This window comes from Plectropomus leopardus, chromosome 1 (assembly GCF_026936395.1).
Source record: "Plectropomus leopardus strain MGB_pleo_1.0 chromosome 1, ASM2693639v1, whole genome shotgun sequence".
NCBI classification, from domain to species: Eukaryota; Metazoa; Chordata; class Actinopteri; order Perciformes; family Serranidae; genus Plectropomus; species Plectropomus leopardus.
The window spans coordinates 27,817,301-27,835,967 of NC_142176.1; the positions used below are offsets into that span (position 1 = coordinate 27,817,301).

The 18,667-nt window shown below is 37.7% G+C and overlaps 1 protein-coding gene across 3 annotated transcripts in view; it reads right to left on the minus strand.

Annotated features, from left to right (window-relative positions):
- ush2a (Usher syndrome 2A (autosomal recessive, mild)) overlaps positions 1 to 18,667 on the minus strand; it is a 242,465-nt gene that overhangs the window by 158,073 nt on the left and 65,725 nt on the right. For all 3 annotated transcript variants that reach the window (XR_015776845.1, XM_042488321.2, XM_088079180.1), the window contains exons 25-29: positions 17,619 to 17,900; positions 15,547 to 15,722; positions 14,880 to 15,027; positions 8,032 to 8,138; positions 6,721 to 6,844 (exon numbers count right to left, since the gene is read on the minus strand). Coding sequence is in view for 2 of the 3 variants with exons in the window: in XM_042488321.2 (XP_042344255.2) it covers positions 6,721 to 6,844; positions 8,032 to 8,138; positions 14,880 to 15,027; positions 15,547 to 15,722; positions 17,619 to 17,900 (837 nt within the window). In the remaining variant the exon portion in view is untranslated. The remainder of the gene's footprint in view (positions 1 to 6,720; positions 6,845 to 8,031; positions 8,139 to 14,879; positions 15,028 to 15,546; positions 15,723 to 17,618; positions 17,901 to 18,667) is intronic.

Consider the following 18,667-nt stretch of genomic DNA (forward strand, 5'->3'; position numbering starts at 1 on the left):
TTCATTTAATGGTCCCATTTGGGCAGTGCACACATGCATTGATTACAAATAGTACACGAAATGAATAGCTTTTCACTTGGCGTATAAAGAAGGCTATGTGGAAATAAATGTACAATAACTGTGGTGACAGTATACAGGTAAGACAAGACAAAGATGTTCTTTACATTGAACTTGCATTCTGTACATCAAGCAGGCATCTGTCATTTACATTCATGACCTTGTCACCACAAAGATGAGTGAAGTCATGACAGATACCTGACATTACATTATCCCCCTTTAACCTTCCCTTCGTGTCATACTCTCCTGATCTCTTATGCCTTTCTTTCTTTATTCCCTGTGCTTTTAACCTTCCTCCTCTTTTTCTCGACCTTTCCCTCTCTCATTCTCCATCTATTGCCTCATCTGAATGTTTTCTCTCCTTGCATTTTCAATTTTTTCTTTCACTGCCAACAATGCCTCTTCCCATGTACCCTACTGTCCCATTTTTCGCTGTAATTATGGTGTAAACAGTTGTTCATTGTAAAACAGACTGGAGATAGCATCATACTGTGCTTTCTGTAGTGACGTGGACACGGGAGGTACATATTCTATGACACACATACACACTCACAACCAGTCCTGTGCACAGGGGACAGGCCCATGGGACCTGAACACACACGCTCAAAGGATTTGACAGTGAAAGCAGCATAGCTATTATTCCTGCCTCTTCAGCACAACAGTCCATAATACACTACAAAACAACTGTGTGCAAAGGTCCTTAAACAGTAAATCATAATATATTTTTGTATATAAAGAAATGTCGTGCTTTTCGCCCTTTCTTAAGTAGAGATGTGCCAATCTGCTAGTCAGAATTGGTATCGGTGCAAACTGGCCAAAATCACTTGATCAGATATTAGGGAAAAATGTAATTATAATCTGATGTGATCCATTCGCCTAAATTATTACTTAAGTGCTTAACTAAACTTGTCACATGATGAGTAACACAGATGAGCAGCATGTGCCATGTGAAGAGCAGCAGGAGCAGACTTGTGGAGTCTACCCTTAGATTATTTTTCTTTAATCAGTCAGCTTGATATCAGGTTTAAGGACAGCTCAGACTTTCGGTTTTGAGTGCTTTAAGATGTTTACCATACTGTGTTTTACCCTACATTTTATACTGTGAGATGCTATTACTGCAGCAGCCGCATTGTATTACTGAGTTATGTTGTGAGCTATGTAGGGGAGCAGAATATTTGTTTCAAAGTTTGAGAATGATATTATCAGATGGCTAAATTAAGCAAAGCATATCAACACAGTTGCATTATTAACAGCTGACTTGTTAGCAGAGCTGTAGTAGAGTGTTAGAGTTTTTGGTACTGGTATCAGGAAAAACTCACGGTTGCTGTATCATATAGGTATCGGAGCTTAACAAAAAGTGTTATCAACCCATACCTAGTCTTAAAATGGACCTTGTACTCTAGCATGAGAGTTTCCTCAAGTAATGCTGTGTTAAAGAAACCACTTTGACTATATTCAAGGGGCATAATCCAAGCGCCACAGTTGCCAAGAGTAGAAATGCTTTTCAGGGTTGTTGAGCTAGTTCCTCTGACCTAGCAGAGAGGTCAATGTGACTACTAATGAATCTGTATGAATGTATACAGCATGTTCTGTATTGATCTTTGTTTTACAAATAATTGAGAATTTTGTTTTCATAATAACACTTGGAAGAGATCCATGCAAGGTAACAATAGACAACTGTTGATGTTTGCATATTATGCACAGCATGTCTGTGTGAGTCTATCGATAGGGAGGGACACACTGTCAACACATGCTTGGCTACAGTGTTTGGCCCAAATGTACAGCATCTAAATGACACTGCCCATGCTCAGCATTACTTCCTTCAGATTTCCCCACAGGACTTGTGCTACTTCACACTGACAACCACTTTGGAGCCATCAACAGACAAACCTGAGCACAGATCCTGACAGGTGTCTCTACTGCACATAGAGAGTACATGGACACACACACACGTTCACACAAGAACACTTGCACAGTGAAATCACAGACATCATGCACATCAACACCAGCATGCACTTGTTCACCTGAGAGTGTACACCGAAGCCTAACAGAAACAAATGCTCAGTACACACAAACTTCTTTCCACAACAGGCCTTCACAAGGACTACACATGTAAATTCCCAATGTTAAACAGTTGCCAAATACTGACTAAAAGCAAAGACAACTTACGAGGTAACTGTATTTTAATTTGATGTGCTGTGTAACAAACTTCATCAAAATGCCACATAATTGGCTCCCCCTGGGTGGTCTAACACTTTCCAAAATCAAGAAGGAACAAATTCGGGGTGTCAGGTGGTTCAGTGGATAAAGCAGGCGCCCCATATATGAAGGCAGTGTCCATGCTGCAGCAGCCACAGGTTCGATTCCATCTTGCCGCCCTTTGCTGTATGTCATCCCCTCTCTTCCACTAGCAATCTCCTGTCCTATCTAATGAAGGCAAAAATGCCAAAAAAACCCTTAAAAAAAAGAAGGAACAAATTACTAGGGCATGTGTGTGTGTCCCCTTTTTCCCCTTGTATCTTCTTTCTAAATTTGAACATTTTTGTGGATATACGAACACAGCGCAGGTGGGTCTCCCCTTGAGCTTCCTTTTTCCTCAACAGCAGTTTGAGAAGTCACAGGTGGATAACTGATCTGTTGATCCGGTCAGAGTTGATCAGAGCAATAGATGAGAGGAGCAGCTGCTCTCAGAGGTGAGCAAAAGTAGCATTTTAAAGCCAGTACAAGCAGTGCGAAACATCACATCAGCCCAGATTCATTTCTGACCAGGATATAAAGAGTACGAAAAAGGAATGTTTTCAGAGACTTGAGACAATAAACATAACCTGTGTTATGTTCACAGTGCTGTTGTGTCGAAATCTAAAAGTTTCTTTCATGAGTGATCTATTACTTAATGTACTGTAAAGAACATTTTATGACCTACAAGTACATAAAGCCAATTATACTCACACCATCAACCCCAGAGTTGTTAAGTGAGAGAATTATATTGTTTGAATTAAGTCTTTCATAAATTAAAAATTATTAGGACTGTTTTAAATGGAGTTTATTGTGTATAATTAATGCATTGTCCCCTTCTCTGTGTGCCTAAGCGAACATAGAGAATTTTGTTATATTCCACAATATATAACATTAACAAGTTAAGCTACTTACAGTTTTAAGTATGGACTTATTTATTAGGTAGTATTGTTTCATCTGTTATTGTATTGTTTCTCCTCTCTCTGTCTCAGTAAACAGTGGAGGTTGTGTGCAATCATCTACACAACATAACCTGAATAACTCCAGTCATGTTAGCTCTGTGCTGGCATTAATCAGAGCCTGGCGTATTAATGAGAGCGCGGCAGCTAGCTAATTACACCCATAGATTCTGCAGCAGCCCATTAAATATACAAATGACAGAATTAAAGAGCCCAGCCTCTTCTGATTAATCTTTAAATGGGGAAAAACTAATGATGTCTGTGCAAACTTTCCCTTCACACATTTCTCCCCCTCTCCTCTCAACGTCAATGCCTGGCAATCAATCATATTAATTAAGGAAAAATAATTTGTATCATTTAACATTTCCCTCTTTCCTGCTCAGTTGCTGCAGTGGTGCTGCAGCAATGTACTGTATTAGACATGTCTGGAAATTATCCAAGTCTATTTGTTCCTGCATTCATTTTTTTTCTTCTTTCTTTTTTCCTCTAAACTATGTTTATGACATTTCATCTCTCTTCATTTAATGTGGGTTGTAGAAATACATCTGGATTAGTGGAAAATATGAGCAGGCCATCATCCTCTTTCCAATCAGCCCATTTCAGGCTCAAATACCGAAGAATTACCGATGAAGAGAGAGGATTTTATAATCTGTTTAGAACCAGTATCCTTAATTCAAAGATGAACAAGGAGAGCAGGAAGTCACATTGCAGCGCTTTAGATAGAGAGGCATTACAGATAAGATGAATTGACTAACTTGCATTTATGGAAACAAGCACTTACAGGGTATTCATATCACAGCATGATTGCATATGGTTATAATCCTGTTTTATCTAAAGTAAGATTCAGTGTGGTAAATATTGACCTCAAGTACCTTAAATTCATTCAGCATTAAGAAGCATCGTTAATCACATGAGGGCAGACTTATCCTTATGGAAACATTTGCCTTTATCACAATAATTGCATGTGGAAAACAACCATTTGGCGAAAATAATTTTAGTAAAGTGGCCATAAAATTATGGGTGAAAGGTCAAATATTGCGCCACTTTACATGGTAGACAATCTGGATTTTTAATAAAGATTTAAGATACAAAATATTGGTGCTGCTCAAAGATGTGCCCTCAATTCATGTGTTTGTAAAATGTGAACCTCTTTAGTGAGAGGTCAAATGAAAATTTTTTGGATTTTTATACTTATAGAATGGTGTATAATTTTTAATGGATAAAACATGATCAGGATCTTCTGAAGCAATAATACTGCCATTGAAAAAAAACCCAAACATAAAGGTAAAGAAAAGTTTTCTGAAGACTTGAAATAACCTAGTTTCTAAGTAATTTATAATCCAAATGTTGTGATGTTTCATGAATGGAATATTATGGCATCTAGTATTATGAAACTGAACAACAAAGACTATACAAAGATTTAACTCATACAGAAATGTTACTGTTGTCAATGTTGGAGTTACTAGGTTTCCATAAGACATCAACGATTGACGAGTCTCTCCTCTGTGATCAATTGACTCTCAAGGGGGCATTACACTGCATTACATTCATAATCCAATTTGGCTTTGATTTGTTCGCTGTTCCATGCGCTTCGATGGGAATAATTGTCTGTAGATGATGCTATTAGTATTGATGGTTGTAAAAGGGCGATGGTTTGAGGACTGCCGACACATTCATGGTCCAGAATAGATCCGGTCTGAAAGTGATTGTCTGATCCATTACCCTTTATGAAGGAGGAGAGTGGAGGAGATGAGAGGCACTCCTCAATAGCAAACATCATCATCAATTTGCCAGCAGTATTTAGAGAAATCTATTTACCTTTGTGCTGAAGGGGCATGGATAATATCAAAAATCAGCAAATTTTTGATTTGGGATAAAAACACAGTGTTTGGAGAAAGCAATGAACAAAAAACAGGAACCATAAGCAAACATGAAGAATAAGAGCTAAGACATCTGTTTGAGTTTCTTTCTTTTTTTGGGGCTTTTTTGGCCTTTGATGGGCGATGGTTTGAGGACTGCCGACATAGCTGAGGATGGAGTCAAACCCGCAGCCGCTGCGGTGAGGACACAGCCTCTGTACTACTAACTGAGCTACTGGGTGTGCCAGTTGATTAGGTTTCTTAACATTTAACCAGATTTGCACTAGACAACAGTATACTATCTAACCATGCGGCTCAAGAAAGATTATAAAACACAAAGCGGAGGTCAGAGATGTGATATCATTAAAACAAAAATCTTGGGTCGTGGTCTGGTGTGTGTGTTTGTAGTGTGTATGTGTGTATGTGTGTCTGTGTGTGTGAGAGTGTCAAGGAGCTATAGTAGGAATAGGTTTAAGAGACAGGAAATAAATAAATGGATGAAAAAGGTAGGGAAGAACAGAGTTTTTCTGCTTGGGGTGGTTAATGGTGAACCATGTTTCAACCATTAAATGATATTTTGTGTCATCTTTATCTGCATTTAAAAATAAAGACGTTTCTGTTGAACTTCAATGTAATACAAGGTTTGTATGTCTAAGTAGAATGGTTGGGTGGCTTACCTCTTCACATACACTACTTTTACTTTTTCTCGCTTTCTCTGTGACCTTTAAAGGACATTTACAAAAACTGTATTTTGTATTAACCACTCAGAAGCAGTAAAAAAAATGCTACCTGTTCATCTCAAAGGCCACTAAAAGGTCACACTCAGATCCTGTGGCTCTCGTCAGTAGTTGGGCACTGACATTCTGTTTAGGCTGTAAGCTCCTTACAATTCAGATGTAAAACGAACAGTACATGGATCCCCATTTTGTGGGTGGCAAACATGTTTGGGTATTTTAGATGGAACAAGATTATGTGGCCAACACAGAGAGCTTTGTTGACTCAATTACAGTCGCAGAAGGACTACAGATGAAAACTTTTAAGAGCACAAAGTCAGGAATTTGTCACCAGTTTAAGAAAACTGATTTGCCAACAGATATTAATACATCTTTTACATTTTATCATACAACATGGCTCGGAAAGGTTTTTATCTATAATCCAAATTTAAACATTATGTACACATAGAGAGACACAACTGGTGTTACAAGGTTTGTGCAGGACAGTGAAGTAATCTCAAGTGGCATCGAAGAGCTTTGCCCGCTCAAATCCCACTGATTAGTATCAGCAGTCATTAATTATGAGCGTCAGACTGGGTGATGTTCTCAGATGAAGCAGAACATGTTTGGCTGTGCAGCTCAACCCTCTAATGATGCTGGTAAACAGAAAGATAATTGTCCTTTAAGATGACTGGGGAAGTCATTCTAAAGGAATGTCACTGGGAGACTGAGAGTGCAGTGCGATCAGTGAACAACACAAAAATATACCAACAAACACAGCACGTATGTATGCATGTGCACATATACTTGCATGTACAGTATATAGCAAGGTAGAGAGACATGCTGTCCATTTTCTGATACAAAGACATCTGAATATAAGCAGATATACGCGCTTACCTGTAAAGTCGGTGTTGACAGGAAGGGTATCACTGGGAAACTGGTAGTAACTGTTTCCAGGGAATCTAGTTCCTCTGACAACAGGACTTTGTGGGTCAGAAAGAGAGACGTCTGTTCTCTCCACCTAAAAAACAATATTAATATTAATTATAGCTACAGCTATGAATTGTGGTTAGTTTGGTTTAGCATGTAATCAAAAGCTTTAATATGAAAATCTATGAAAATCATACACTTGTTACCTGAATTTTTCATTCAGAATCCCAATAAATAATATATTCTCCAAGTGCAGGGACACAACAGTATGAGTCTACAGCCAGGCTAGTGGCACTAAGAGGCTGTGCTTTGAGCCAAATGCTAACTGCAGCGTACTAACATGCCCTCAGTGACAACGTTAACATGCTGGTGTTTAAGAGGCATTTCACTGCTGGAAAGATAGCCTTTTAATAAGACTACGATGTCTATGCAGTAGAAAGATGCAAATACTTTTGAAACTAAAAAAAAGGATGCTTTTGCTCAAGAGGTAGAAAACCTACAACTACCAGAATGCACTGCACTGCACTGGACCAATAAAAGCTCCCGCCGGTGTATGATGTAATGTGAACTCATACGTGTGAAACAATGGTGGCTGGTAAGCAAGAAACAATCTCGTGTTCTAGTTGAATGGTAAGCTCAAACGTGCTCCTGAAAACATTTTCAGGTAAGAAATATATAATATATATATACCTCTCGGTTTGTATTTGAGCTGACCTACTTAGGTTTACTGTATGATCTTAGTTATCTCAGCCTCTGTTTTTACTGTACAGGATGCAGTACGGCGCTCACTTCCTGATCACAATTTCTCATATCAATTCAGTTCAATTTTATTTATAAATTTAGAATTCACAAAACACAGTCTGCCTCAGAGGGCTTTACAGCATACCACATCCCTCTGTCCTTAGATCCTCACACTGTCTAAGGAAAACTCCCCCCCAAAAAAACCTATAACAGGAGTAAAAAAAAAAAAAAGGTAGAAACCTAAGGAAGAGCGACTTAGGAGGGATCACTCTTCCAGGACAGACAGACAGCTCAACACATTAATAAAATGTGTTTCACTCTCAACATTTAAGTTGACCAACAGGTAATACAGCAACATAATTCTCATTTATATTCAATCAAGCAATCATCTCACTGCAGGTCAAAGAGGTGAGAAAAAATTGAAGCACCAATAGAAACAATTCCTCACCCAGTAACGACATGAGGCAGTTTACCCTTTGTAGAGCAAAAGGAAATTATAGGCTAGTTAATTTAATGCATTTAAATACTCTTACAGACCTGATATAGTGGTGGTGGTCCATTGAGTTGAACTGGGGGGTCCCAGTCTATCTGAATGGTGGTTTCATTTACTGGATGTAACTGAGGCGGAGACAGTCCTGTTGGAGCTGAGGACGAAAAGGAAGAAAATGAGACTGTATGCTACCTCAATGCAAATAAGAACTTTTTTTATCAGTTTTTCATATGTGGATTAGTTAACTGCCACCCTAATTGTATAACAGTGCTCTCAAAAACATTCTCATGGTGTAGTTGTAATAAAATGCTTTTGTCATTTTCATGTTTTTTTCCCCTCAGTCAAAACATGTCTTAAGCTCATTTCTCTCATACGTACTGTACTATATGTCTAAACTGCAAAAATGTCCAATTTTCATTTAACAGAGGGTCAATTTAATTTCCTTCTTTCACTTAGATGTTAAATTAAATGTCCCTTTGAAACATACTGGGCGCTATTTGAGCTGCAGCTTCAACATGTATAATAAATAAATCAGCCTGAGACTGGCTGATATGGTGAGAGGAGATATATAGGAATGGAGAGAGAAACATAGCAAGTGATGGACTGGTGTGGAGATGGGTAAGATGTGTGTGCATTAAGTGTCATTCCATCGTTGTGTTTCTGTGTGTGTGTTTCAGTAATGGTCTAAATGGTCTGTGGTAGGAGTAAATTAGCTCTCAGTGACATGCAAGCGGACCATCTTTAGTGTGAGTTCTAATAGAGCTCTTAAAAGGGAAGTGGACAGCTTGTCTTAGGCGGCTCATCTTGGCACATCAAACCATAAATTACTGCCAATCGATAGCTTACCAGTCTATTGAAATTGAGCTATGGTGACATTTAGAACACTGACACACACACACACATGCACACGCACTTTGTTTTAAACAACGGTGTACAGCTATGCTGTATAAGAAAACATTTTTTTGTTCAGCCACAGTCTGAATGTGTGTGTTTGTTTGTGTGTGTGTGTGTGTGTGCACGTGCACACGCGTGCATGCGTTAGGGGCAGAGTAGTAGTAGGCAGGTAGACAATAATGCAAAAATGTAGCTGCTTCAAGATAAAAGGAGCTGTTTCTGACATTGAGATGATCCCAAGTCTGAGCCGGGATTGTCTGCACATGGCTCTCAACATGGAGGTGGCTGAGCCAGCAGCTAGCAGCTAACAGTGCTAACAGAGTAAACAGTGCTAACCCAGTAAGCTGTTTTAACAACAGCAACAAACAGTGCTGACAGGGGGGGGGGTTGGATGCCATTTCTCCACTATATCTTTACATGGTAAATAGTTGTCTGCTGCTCTACTGATGTTCTGAGTACTGTATACAGATTTATAGTAGAGAAATTATTGTGGCATTGTTTCTCTATCTGTGGTCGACCTTTATCTTGTGAGCAACTAAACCCCTTAGTATCTGTACATGAGGCACCACAAGCCTCTCACTGTATCAGGGGGCAAGCCAGGTTTCCTGGCAAAATGGACCACGCTCTGCTGGTTTTGAGGTTTGATCAAGCTGGACTGACCTTAGTGAACTGGAGGGTTCCTGGGTGAGATCTGACTGTGTGACTTGAGTGTTACTGAAGTTATTATACCTGATTCACTCACCCTAGTAGAGCTATTGTCACCTGTGATGGCTGGACATCAGTGAACAGGAAAGTGTGTAACTCACTTCACCAAGAAGGATTTTTCTTTTTCAAGATTACTCTGGTTCTTATTTGTCAATATTGTCAACATTAATGATGATAATTTCGCTTTAACAGTAGAAATTTGACTAAATGTTCTTCCTGCTGGACTTTCATGTCTGTGTGATTTGAGTAAAAAGTTCAAAGTGAACGAGACACTGAGTGGGTCTCATGCAAAAACTCTCTGTATGAACAGATTTATTAAGTAGCAAGTATAAACATTTGCTCATTTTCTTATATCTGAAATTGTCTATTAAGAACAAATGGACATTCATGAGTATTATTACAGAATGCATCGTAACACTCCAACAGCATAATGAAAAATTGTTGTCCAGAGGAACACTGTCTGCTCCTGTTTTTAAGACATTAATCTCAGGTATTTAGTTATTTTTTGTTTTATTTATTTATTCAGTAAGTTATTTAGTATTTTGTAACTCTTTTGTACACTGTGGGGCCTGAGTGACTAGTTTTGTTCTCTTCATGTGTACACATGCTCTGAATGACAATAAATGAACACTGAACCTTAAAATCACACAATTCTTTAGCAAAATGTTAATGTCAAGTTAATGTTAAAAGTTAATGTCAAACCATTTATTCATTATTCCTATCATGGCTAAGTTCTGCATTAATAGTGAACTGACAACTGCAATAATACAGGGTCCCTACAGCTTAAGGCAGGTGGGATTTAAGACTTTTTTCTAATGCTAGCTGGAATGAAATCTAAGACCAGTTTTACGATAACCAAAATTTAAGAAAAAAAATGAACCTACAAAAATTAGGGTTAGGGACAATTTGGCCCAATATTTATTGTAACAACAACAAAACATGACTTTTTGACATGAATGCACTTTTTTGTTGTTGTTTTTTTAAGTTGCCAATTACTTTGAGATTTTACTATGCAACATTAGAAAAAAATATCCTGCTTCCCACATCTTGGCATTTTTGAGACTTATGAAGACTGATTTACATCGATATTTTAGTACCAGGTAAGGCCTTACTTTTAGATTACGAAATTCAATGCCTTTTAAGACTCTTTAAGGATCCGCACAAACCCTCTAGTATTTTAAATTTTATTTGGTAAAGGTATGCTTTTGATACTTCTGACAGCAAGAATTCAAACACTATTGTTTAAAATTGTTTAAACTCTGAAAGAGCAAGTACCACTTAAAAAAATACTGATTTAGGATAAATATCTGAAAATGTTAACGCATGAGGCCCAAGACTGTTATAAATGGGCAGCTCAACTGTGTACCAATGACAAAAAATTGCATTCCTCCATTAATTTATTATTTTTTTCTCACAAATATTATGCCCTGCTTTTACTGGACAGCAACCAGTCTTCTATCCACTGAACTTGCAAATCAGAGAAGAACAAAAAACTTTGGCAGACTTCAAAAGGTATATTAGCTTGTGTGAGTATTAGTTTGTTAGTGTGTGTTGTGTCATATGAGACAGTTCCTGGTCTACTGATCGATGGGATTAAAATGTGCTGTCCTGTATTCTTTGCGTATCATGTATCCATTTATTGTATCAGCTTGTTAATCCACTGAAATGTACTTAACACTATGACACATTCAGTTTGACGAAAGCCACTTGCCGAATCATGCGTGTGCTCAAACACATACATGTGCACCCACACGCAAGGTTAACAGTCCAACAGAAAGGTTAATTTTAGCTGCCGACATGGTAATGAAGCAGCTAAATCATGGGCCAGCTCCCAGGAGCAATTGTGCATGTGTGTGTGTTTTCTGTTTTTACAGCGACTGACATGTCTTAACAGGCTCTTAGCGTACAGTTACACCACGCACACAAGCACACCACTTATTGACATCACGATCCCTTGCCATGCATATTTCTCTCCTCAAGAAGGGCCTCAGGCCAATTATGCGTAAATCAATAAAGTTCCTGTTCTGTTGAGTGGTGTTACAGTGTGAGTGTGTATGTGTGTATGTCTCTCTGTGTGTATGTCTTGTAGAACAAGCCTTTATGGATGTAGGATACATAAAACATCACCATCAGCCCCTGATTAGCCACTCACTTTACGTCTTGATCGATAACTTTGTGGAAAGACACACACATTGAAACAATTGCGAATGCATCCACACACATGGACAGCGAGCTCTTTCCTTGTGTCGTTACGTCTGTCTCAATGTGCACGCTAATGTTCAGTCATGTGCTTTGGTGTAACTCCAGTGGTTTCGCAGATGCTCTCTGCTCACTTACAGCAGATGGTAGCTGGCTCTAATGGCCCAGCCTTATGTGTGGTAGATTTATCAGTGCATCAGGAGCACGCTCAAGTACACCCTACCAGGAGTGCCACTTGATGTGAGGATCATTTCCTCTGCAAACAGTTTCATTCAGGAGATATCACAATGTTCATTCCATGTCTGTAAAACACAATTTTAAGTTTAAAAACCTTTCGGGCAAAACGTGCAGAAGCTTTCAGTTTTTCTACAGATTTTTACTAAAAACTTGGGGTCAAAAGAGGCTAAAATTTGTGGAGAAAAAAATCTACTATATTTAGCTCATAATAAATGTAGATTGCTTTAGCAGAAATAATAAAATAAATCAAAACTTCTTTTATTTTTTATACTACGACCGTTTGGATGTCTCTCAGCAGGGTAAAACTTTTGATTCTGATGTCACAGAAACTGACAACTAAACTAAAATGAAATTAAATATGTAACTTGCAATTCTGATCAGAGAAATTCATTTTAAGATATTCACACTTTCTGACTGTAAATCACTGAAGTATGGTTTTTAATATGCTCGCCTAAAACCTAAATAACTGTCGGAATAGGGCAAGAGCAAGCAAAAACCTGTATGGTGTTTAAAAAGTACATAAATAAGAAAAAACATTTTAGAAATATCCTAGCATGGCACATAGAAATAGTTTAAAAAAATGAAGTGAACAGCTTTTTTAGAACTTTCTTTTATGAAGTGATTACAGCTCATCTGTTCCCTTCTGTTGATAGGTTACAGAGGCAAAACTGTTTAAACACACTAACAGGGTATGCCTGATATCTTAGGCTGTGCTATAAAAATGATAATGAAATATTTCCTGTGAACTCTCAAGATGATTTTAAACCGAATGAGAAAAAACCGATACAGCTACGACAGAAGCTCAACACCCAGTGGAGCAGCACATGCTATGCAAATAGTTTTGAGATTAAAAAAGAAATCTGCCAAACGGCATATGCCATTATCATTTCTTATAGTTGAAACAAGGGACATCTTTGGCGTTGGATGAAACAAAATGGTGACAACAGATGTGGCTGTTAAAAATACATTCAAAAAGTCAACTGGGTACAATAAGCCATATTGTATTGTACTGTATTACAGTCGAGAGAAGTCTTTGGAATCACTTGAAATAAACATTGCCGCTGTGTCAACAGATGTAGCCATTAAAAGTACATTTAAAAAGTCCACCGATTACAATATGAAGTATCATTCATCACAATAAACACAAGGAAGGACTTTTTGAGAATTGTATGAAATGAAAATATTCGCTATGTCAACAGATGTAGCTGTTTAGAGAACGTTCAAAAGCTCAAATCCCTGAGCAAGTATTTATAGATGAAAGGGTTTTTTTTCCCACAACCACTCAGCGCATCCATTGTCTATTCACCTGAAAGGATAAACAAAACAAAAACAAAACAGAAAAAGACATAAAGTGAGCAGGAAGAGGAGAGACCATGAGTGAACAGATGGAAAAGTGTGTTGGAGGGTCAGGTGTGTGTGTGTGTGTTTGTGTTTGCAATATGTATATTGCAGAGTGATTCATGTTCCTCTGCTGCCATGTGCTATTTTGTGTTTAAGTGAAAGTGCTAGATAGAGACAGAAGTAAAGGATGGATTCAGTGAAAAAGTGAAAAGCAACAGACTGCCAGAGGGAAACTGATAGATACAGTGAATAACAGTTCTGTAAGTGTGTGTGTGTGTGCGTGTGTGTGTGTGTGTTATCCTGCACTGATCAGTTCGTGCTCATCTCAGTCCCACAGATTTGTGCCTGAGTTATTAAACACATCTAATTCATTCTTCTTCTATAATGGTTATAAATCCAAAAGAGAGAGACATGCTGTATGTGTGTTTCTGTTACTGCGTGTGTGTTTGATTCATGGCCAGCAGGAAGTGTGAGCTACGCCACATTTTTCTCCTTGTAATTAACAGTAAATTGTTTTTACTGCCGCGCGCCATGAATATCCCCCCTGGTTAACACGACCAATGCTGTCGCCACTCAAGTGCCCGATGACTAACTGTGTGCTTTTGGATGCTTGTGTGCATATGTCAGAGGCTCGTTATGAGGAGGATACTGCACACTTTAATCATTCAATACTCCATGAAGGCAGTAACTAAACTGCTTATATGTATATCTATACATTGTATGGACAATATATTGGCACTCTAAGCATTCTCCTACTTTCATACTTATTTTTTCGCAAGCTGAGTACTGTTTTGATTGAACAAATTTTCCTTTTATTTTTTTTTCTCATATCCGCAATTTGTTCTTATTTCGAAAGTAACAGCTGAGTTTTGGAATTAACCAATGTTTTCTTATTTTTGCTCTTAAGAGAAAATTTATGTGGTCTAGTGGTCAAGAGCACTCTTACCAAGATAACAGAAAAACATATCATTTTTAATAAAATAAAATTGTTAATACCATAAAATTGTTGCCCAGCGCAAGCAAAAATAAGTTTTACATTTAAGGAACATTTTAAAAATACATGACTATAATTTAATCAAATGTATATAATGTTTCAGAGTAATGATATTCACTGGACTATTACTTTTCAGGGCTAAAGAAATACTACTATACTTGGTGCACTGATCCCTATTACTGTAATAACATGTAAATGTAAATGTAAATGTAAATAATCAGTTACTCTGTGTCCCTCTGTTGACCAGTGCAGACTACATTTACTCAAGTACTGTACTTAAGTACAAATCTGAGGTTACTTTTCCTGTACTTGAGTATTTTAATTTGATTCCCCTTTGTTCCTCTACTCCACTATACTTTAGAGAGATATATTGTAGATTTTACTACACTACTATTAACTGATAACTACTTTTCAAAATAAGATTTTTGTGCACAAACCATATTAAAGCATACAAGTGCAGCTAAAACAAAAGTCAATTAATTAGAAAATTAACTGTGAGTTTGTGCATTCTTGTTTTGTTTTTACCTGCTGGTAGGGTCCGTCCTGTGCTTGGCAGACTGGAGATGCAACCTGCCTTTGTGCAGAGTGTAACAGTGAAGTTGTACACGTGGTATGGCCTCAGTCCTTTCGCTATATAAACAGGCTGTGACGATGGTCCCACCCTATGTAAGACCTGAAAGAGGCAGACAAAGAGGGAAATAAAACTTGATGATAAATGTTTTATCTAATAAGCAAGAGAGGAGAAGACAGACGAGCAAGAAACAGGAGTTATATACAGTGACCTCAGTAACTTAACTTCACCCACACACTCACACATCTGGATGGTTTGGTAGCTGTTCCTATGACCTGACAACTCATGCAATATGGCTGCATGATCTATTGTGTGATTCCTGAGACCGTCAGACTGCCATCATAATTAAACATAATCTTGTAGGATATCAGTGTTTTGAGTTGAGTTCTTGACATATCATATTAAATCACAATTCAGAGAGAGAGAGAGAGAGAGAGAGAGAGAGAGAGAGAGAGAGAGAGAGAGAGAGAGAGAGAGAGAGAGAGAGAAGTATAGAAATGACTTCCTTGACTTCTATCCACTGGCATAACCTTTTTACTCAGTTGAAAGCTTTAAAGTTGTTCAGTTGTCCTGCTCATTACATTACGCACATGGGCATACTGCTATGTGTGTACATTTTACCTGACTGATTACAGGAGGAGCATAGGGATTGTTGGTCTGTTCAGTGAGCAAGTTGACCCGATATTCTGTGACCTGTCCTCGGGCAATGATCCCTTGACCCTCAGTAGAGCTCCATGAAACTTTGAGACTGGTGGATGACACTGCCGACACTTCTGGAGGAGCCATCAACTCTGGGACTGAGGACAAATACACATCACACACTATGTATAGCCATTCTTTAAAGTAATAATTAACCAATCCCTAGCAAATCATTTATGCATGTTTGTAAATGACAATTGAATCTCTTGTTGCGACACAAGTCTGTTGAAGAACATAGAACGAAATAATAATTAACAAATCCATGAATATTGTAATAAATTTTCAAAATTTTCAGAATACATTACATAAAAAGGGATAGAAGATGAAGTGAAGCACAGGCCCCTTGCATACAGTTAACTAACACTGAGCTAGCAAAACACCATTTTCTCTTACCTGTTTCAAATTGGTTTATCTATAACATAACATATTCATTTACAAGTTACGCAGACAACAATTAATGTTGCCAATGTGCCAAATTCGCAGTGGGCAGAAGGACAGCAGAGAGAAAAAGAAAAACTAGAATTTTTGGACTGCAAGTTACAGGTCCTGACTGACAAAGTGCATTCCTGGCAGTATTTGACAGTATTTGGGTCAGAACTTGGGTGCCTCAAACCTATAACTTGAAATAAATAAGTGCAAACAGCACAGAAGCACTAAGACGCTACTTGCTTGATAACGTTCCACCGTTTGCAGTTGCTTTGAGATTTACATGGTTTCTTTTTGTCTTTGTGCATACTTGCTGCAAAAGCGGTGCAATTGCCTTTTGTGAATACGCCCACATGATCAACACAGTTAAAATAGCATCAAGGTAAACCTGTTTATACACACAAGGACTGAGAAAGTGAAATATCTATTGAGATCAGCTTCTAACAAGATTTTTTTAGTCAATAACGATGCATTCTCTCTTAGAAAATGTGTGCCTGACACTAATCTCTAATCTCTGAAATGTTAAGGTTCAGATTACTAAACTCTTTTGTCGATGTCTTAATATTTTTCGTTTTCATTTGACTGCCACTTAGTACATTCAAAATGAATCTTTTACAGTGAGTTAATTAAAAACAAATTACTAATTTAGACATGAAGACATATATTAAAAACCAAGACTTAGTGGATATTATGTGGATTTAATGGATTTAAGTATTCTATAATTCTATGATTTTGATAGCCACTATTACATGACAGATTAGAGAGAAGGACTCTTTTATTCTACTGTTGATGGCATCTAGCTGTGAAATATGCTGTGAAATGTGATTCACACTAGACATAACCACAGTCATATTCCTTCTTTCTAACACAGTGCACGTACATGCACAAACACTGACACACACTTCACATTTAAAATGGTGTTATCATATGCTTGTTATCCAGACACATAGCTTAGAGTGATGTTGGAGGCAATCGTTTAGTCCTAATGAGCCATATCATCTATTTGAAATTCAAATACCTTAATGAGTTTCCCCTCCCCCACACGGTTTTTATTTCCTCCCTCCTTCTTGTCTCTACATTCATTTTGATAAATGCCTGTTTTTTGTTTGTTTTTGGAGTTTTTTTTTAAATTTCATTTAATACAATTAAAGTTATTTTTTCATTACATCTGCCAGCAAAATACTCTGGTAGACAGATTTTGACCAAAACATCACTTGATTGCCTTACTCAGACCTCGGATTTCTGTCATCATTTTAAGCTGCATTATTCCGCTTGAGGAAAGACCAACACCACAGCAGCCTTTCAAAAGTGACTTTGGCTGAAAATATCAATCCTAAGCAACATGGCAATCAAATCTAATATTCCTTTGAACCCGAGATTGTCGCGATGGGAGAAACCAGCTTTAAAAAACAAAATTCAGCCAAAAAAAGACTTAGTAAAAATATTAGCTTACAAAGTTACCTCCCTGAACTGAAATTGGAGTAGTAAACTGATTTAACAGCATTACTGAATAACATAAAGTCCAATTAACTAATTTAAGTTTAACTAGTATCATTAGCGATACAAACCTCCCTCCATTGTGCGTGCTGTGGTCCATTCCGATGTGACACTTCCTGCCATATTGATGCTAACAACTCTCATTTGATAGGTGGAAAATGCCTGCAGACCCTCTACAATGGCACTGCTCTCAGGGGGCGAAACTGTGCTCTTATTGGTTGGCTGTGCTTCTGGAGAAACACTTGGATCATGCCACCCAGCACTGGAGAACACTCTCCTTTCAACAGCAGGACTTGAACGGTTCTGTGTTTCCATCGGTCCACGAAGAAAGACCTCATACCTTGTGATAACGCCTGTGCAGAAAGAAAAATAGATTTTAAAAAAAGGAGTGAGTTTACAAGACATCAGCACTGATGACAACAAGGAAAGTAAACATCAAACTGTTATTTTACAAAAATTAAACAAGGGAAGCAACAGGTACAGTTATAGGAATTGTTAAGGGAACACCATAAGGTTTCTATTCTTTATTCTAGCTCAACCTTTATTGAATTCAAAGTGCCAATTCAGCCCGTTTATGATAAAAGAGTCAAAACATCAGTATTAGAAAATGACGCCCTGCTTAAGACTCTTATATACTGTCAATAGTTTGTTAATTTTTTTTAATACAGTTATGATATTTTGAGGAAAATCGAACTAAAATTTTTGGCCCTGTATTAGGAAATAGGCTGATAATGACAAAATCCTGGCTAGTTCTGCTTAGCTTCCTGGTGGAAACCAGACTGTTGTCCTCGTCTTTCATTCTCTATTCTACTTGTTAATTATTATGGACAGAGCAGGCAACTCCAAAATACAAAAAGAGACTTACAAAACCACTATGGAATAGATGAGAGTCCAAATGTTGTTGTAGTATTTAACACAAATAAAAAAAAATTGGACATTGCATTATCCAATCATTCTGCTTTTAGTGTTTGAGTTTTAAATTACTAGAATGAACCATGTTTCTAGGTGAAACTACATCAGCTAATTCAGGGAAAATGACAGGGTAGGCCAAGTCAAGGAAACAAACTCAGATCATAAAAGGTCAGGTCTGTTGAGTCCAGTTGGGAGTTACATCAACCAT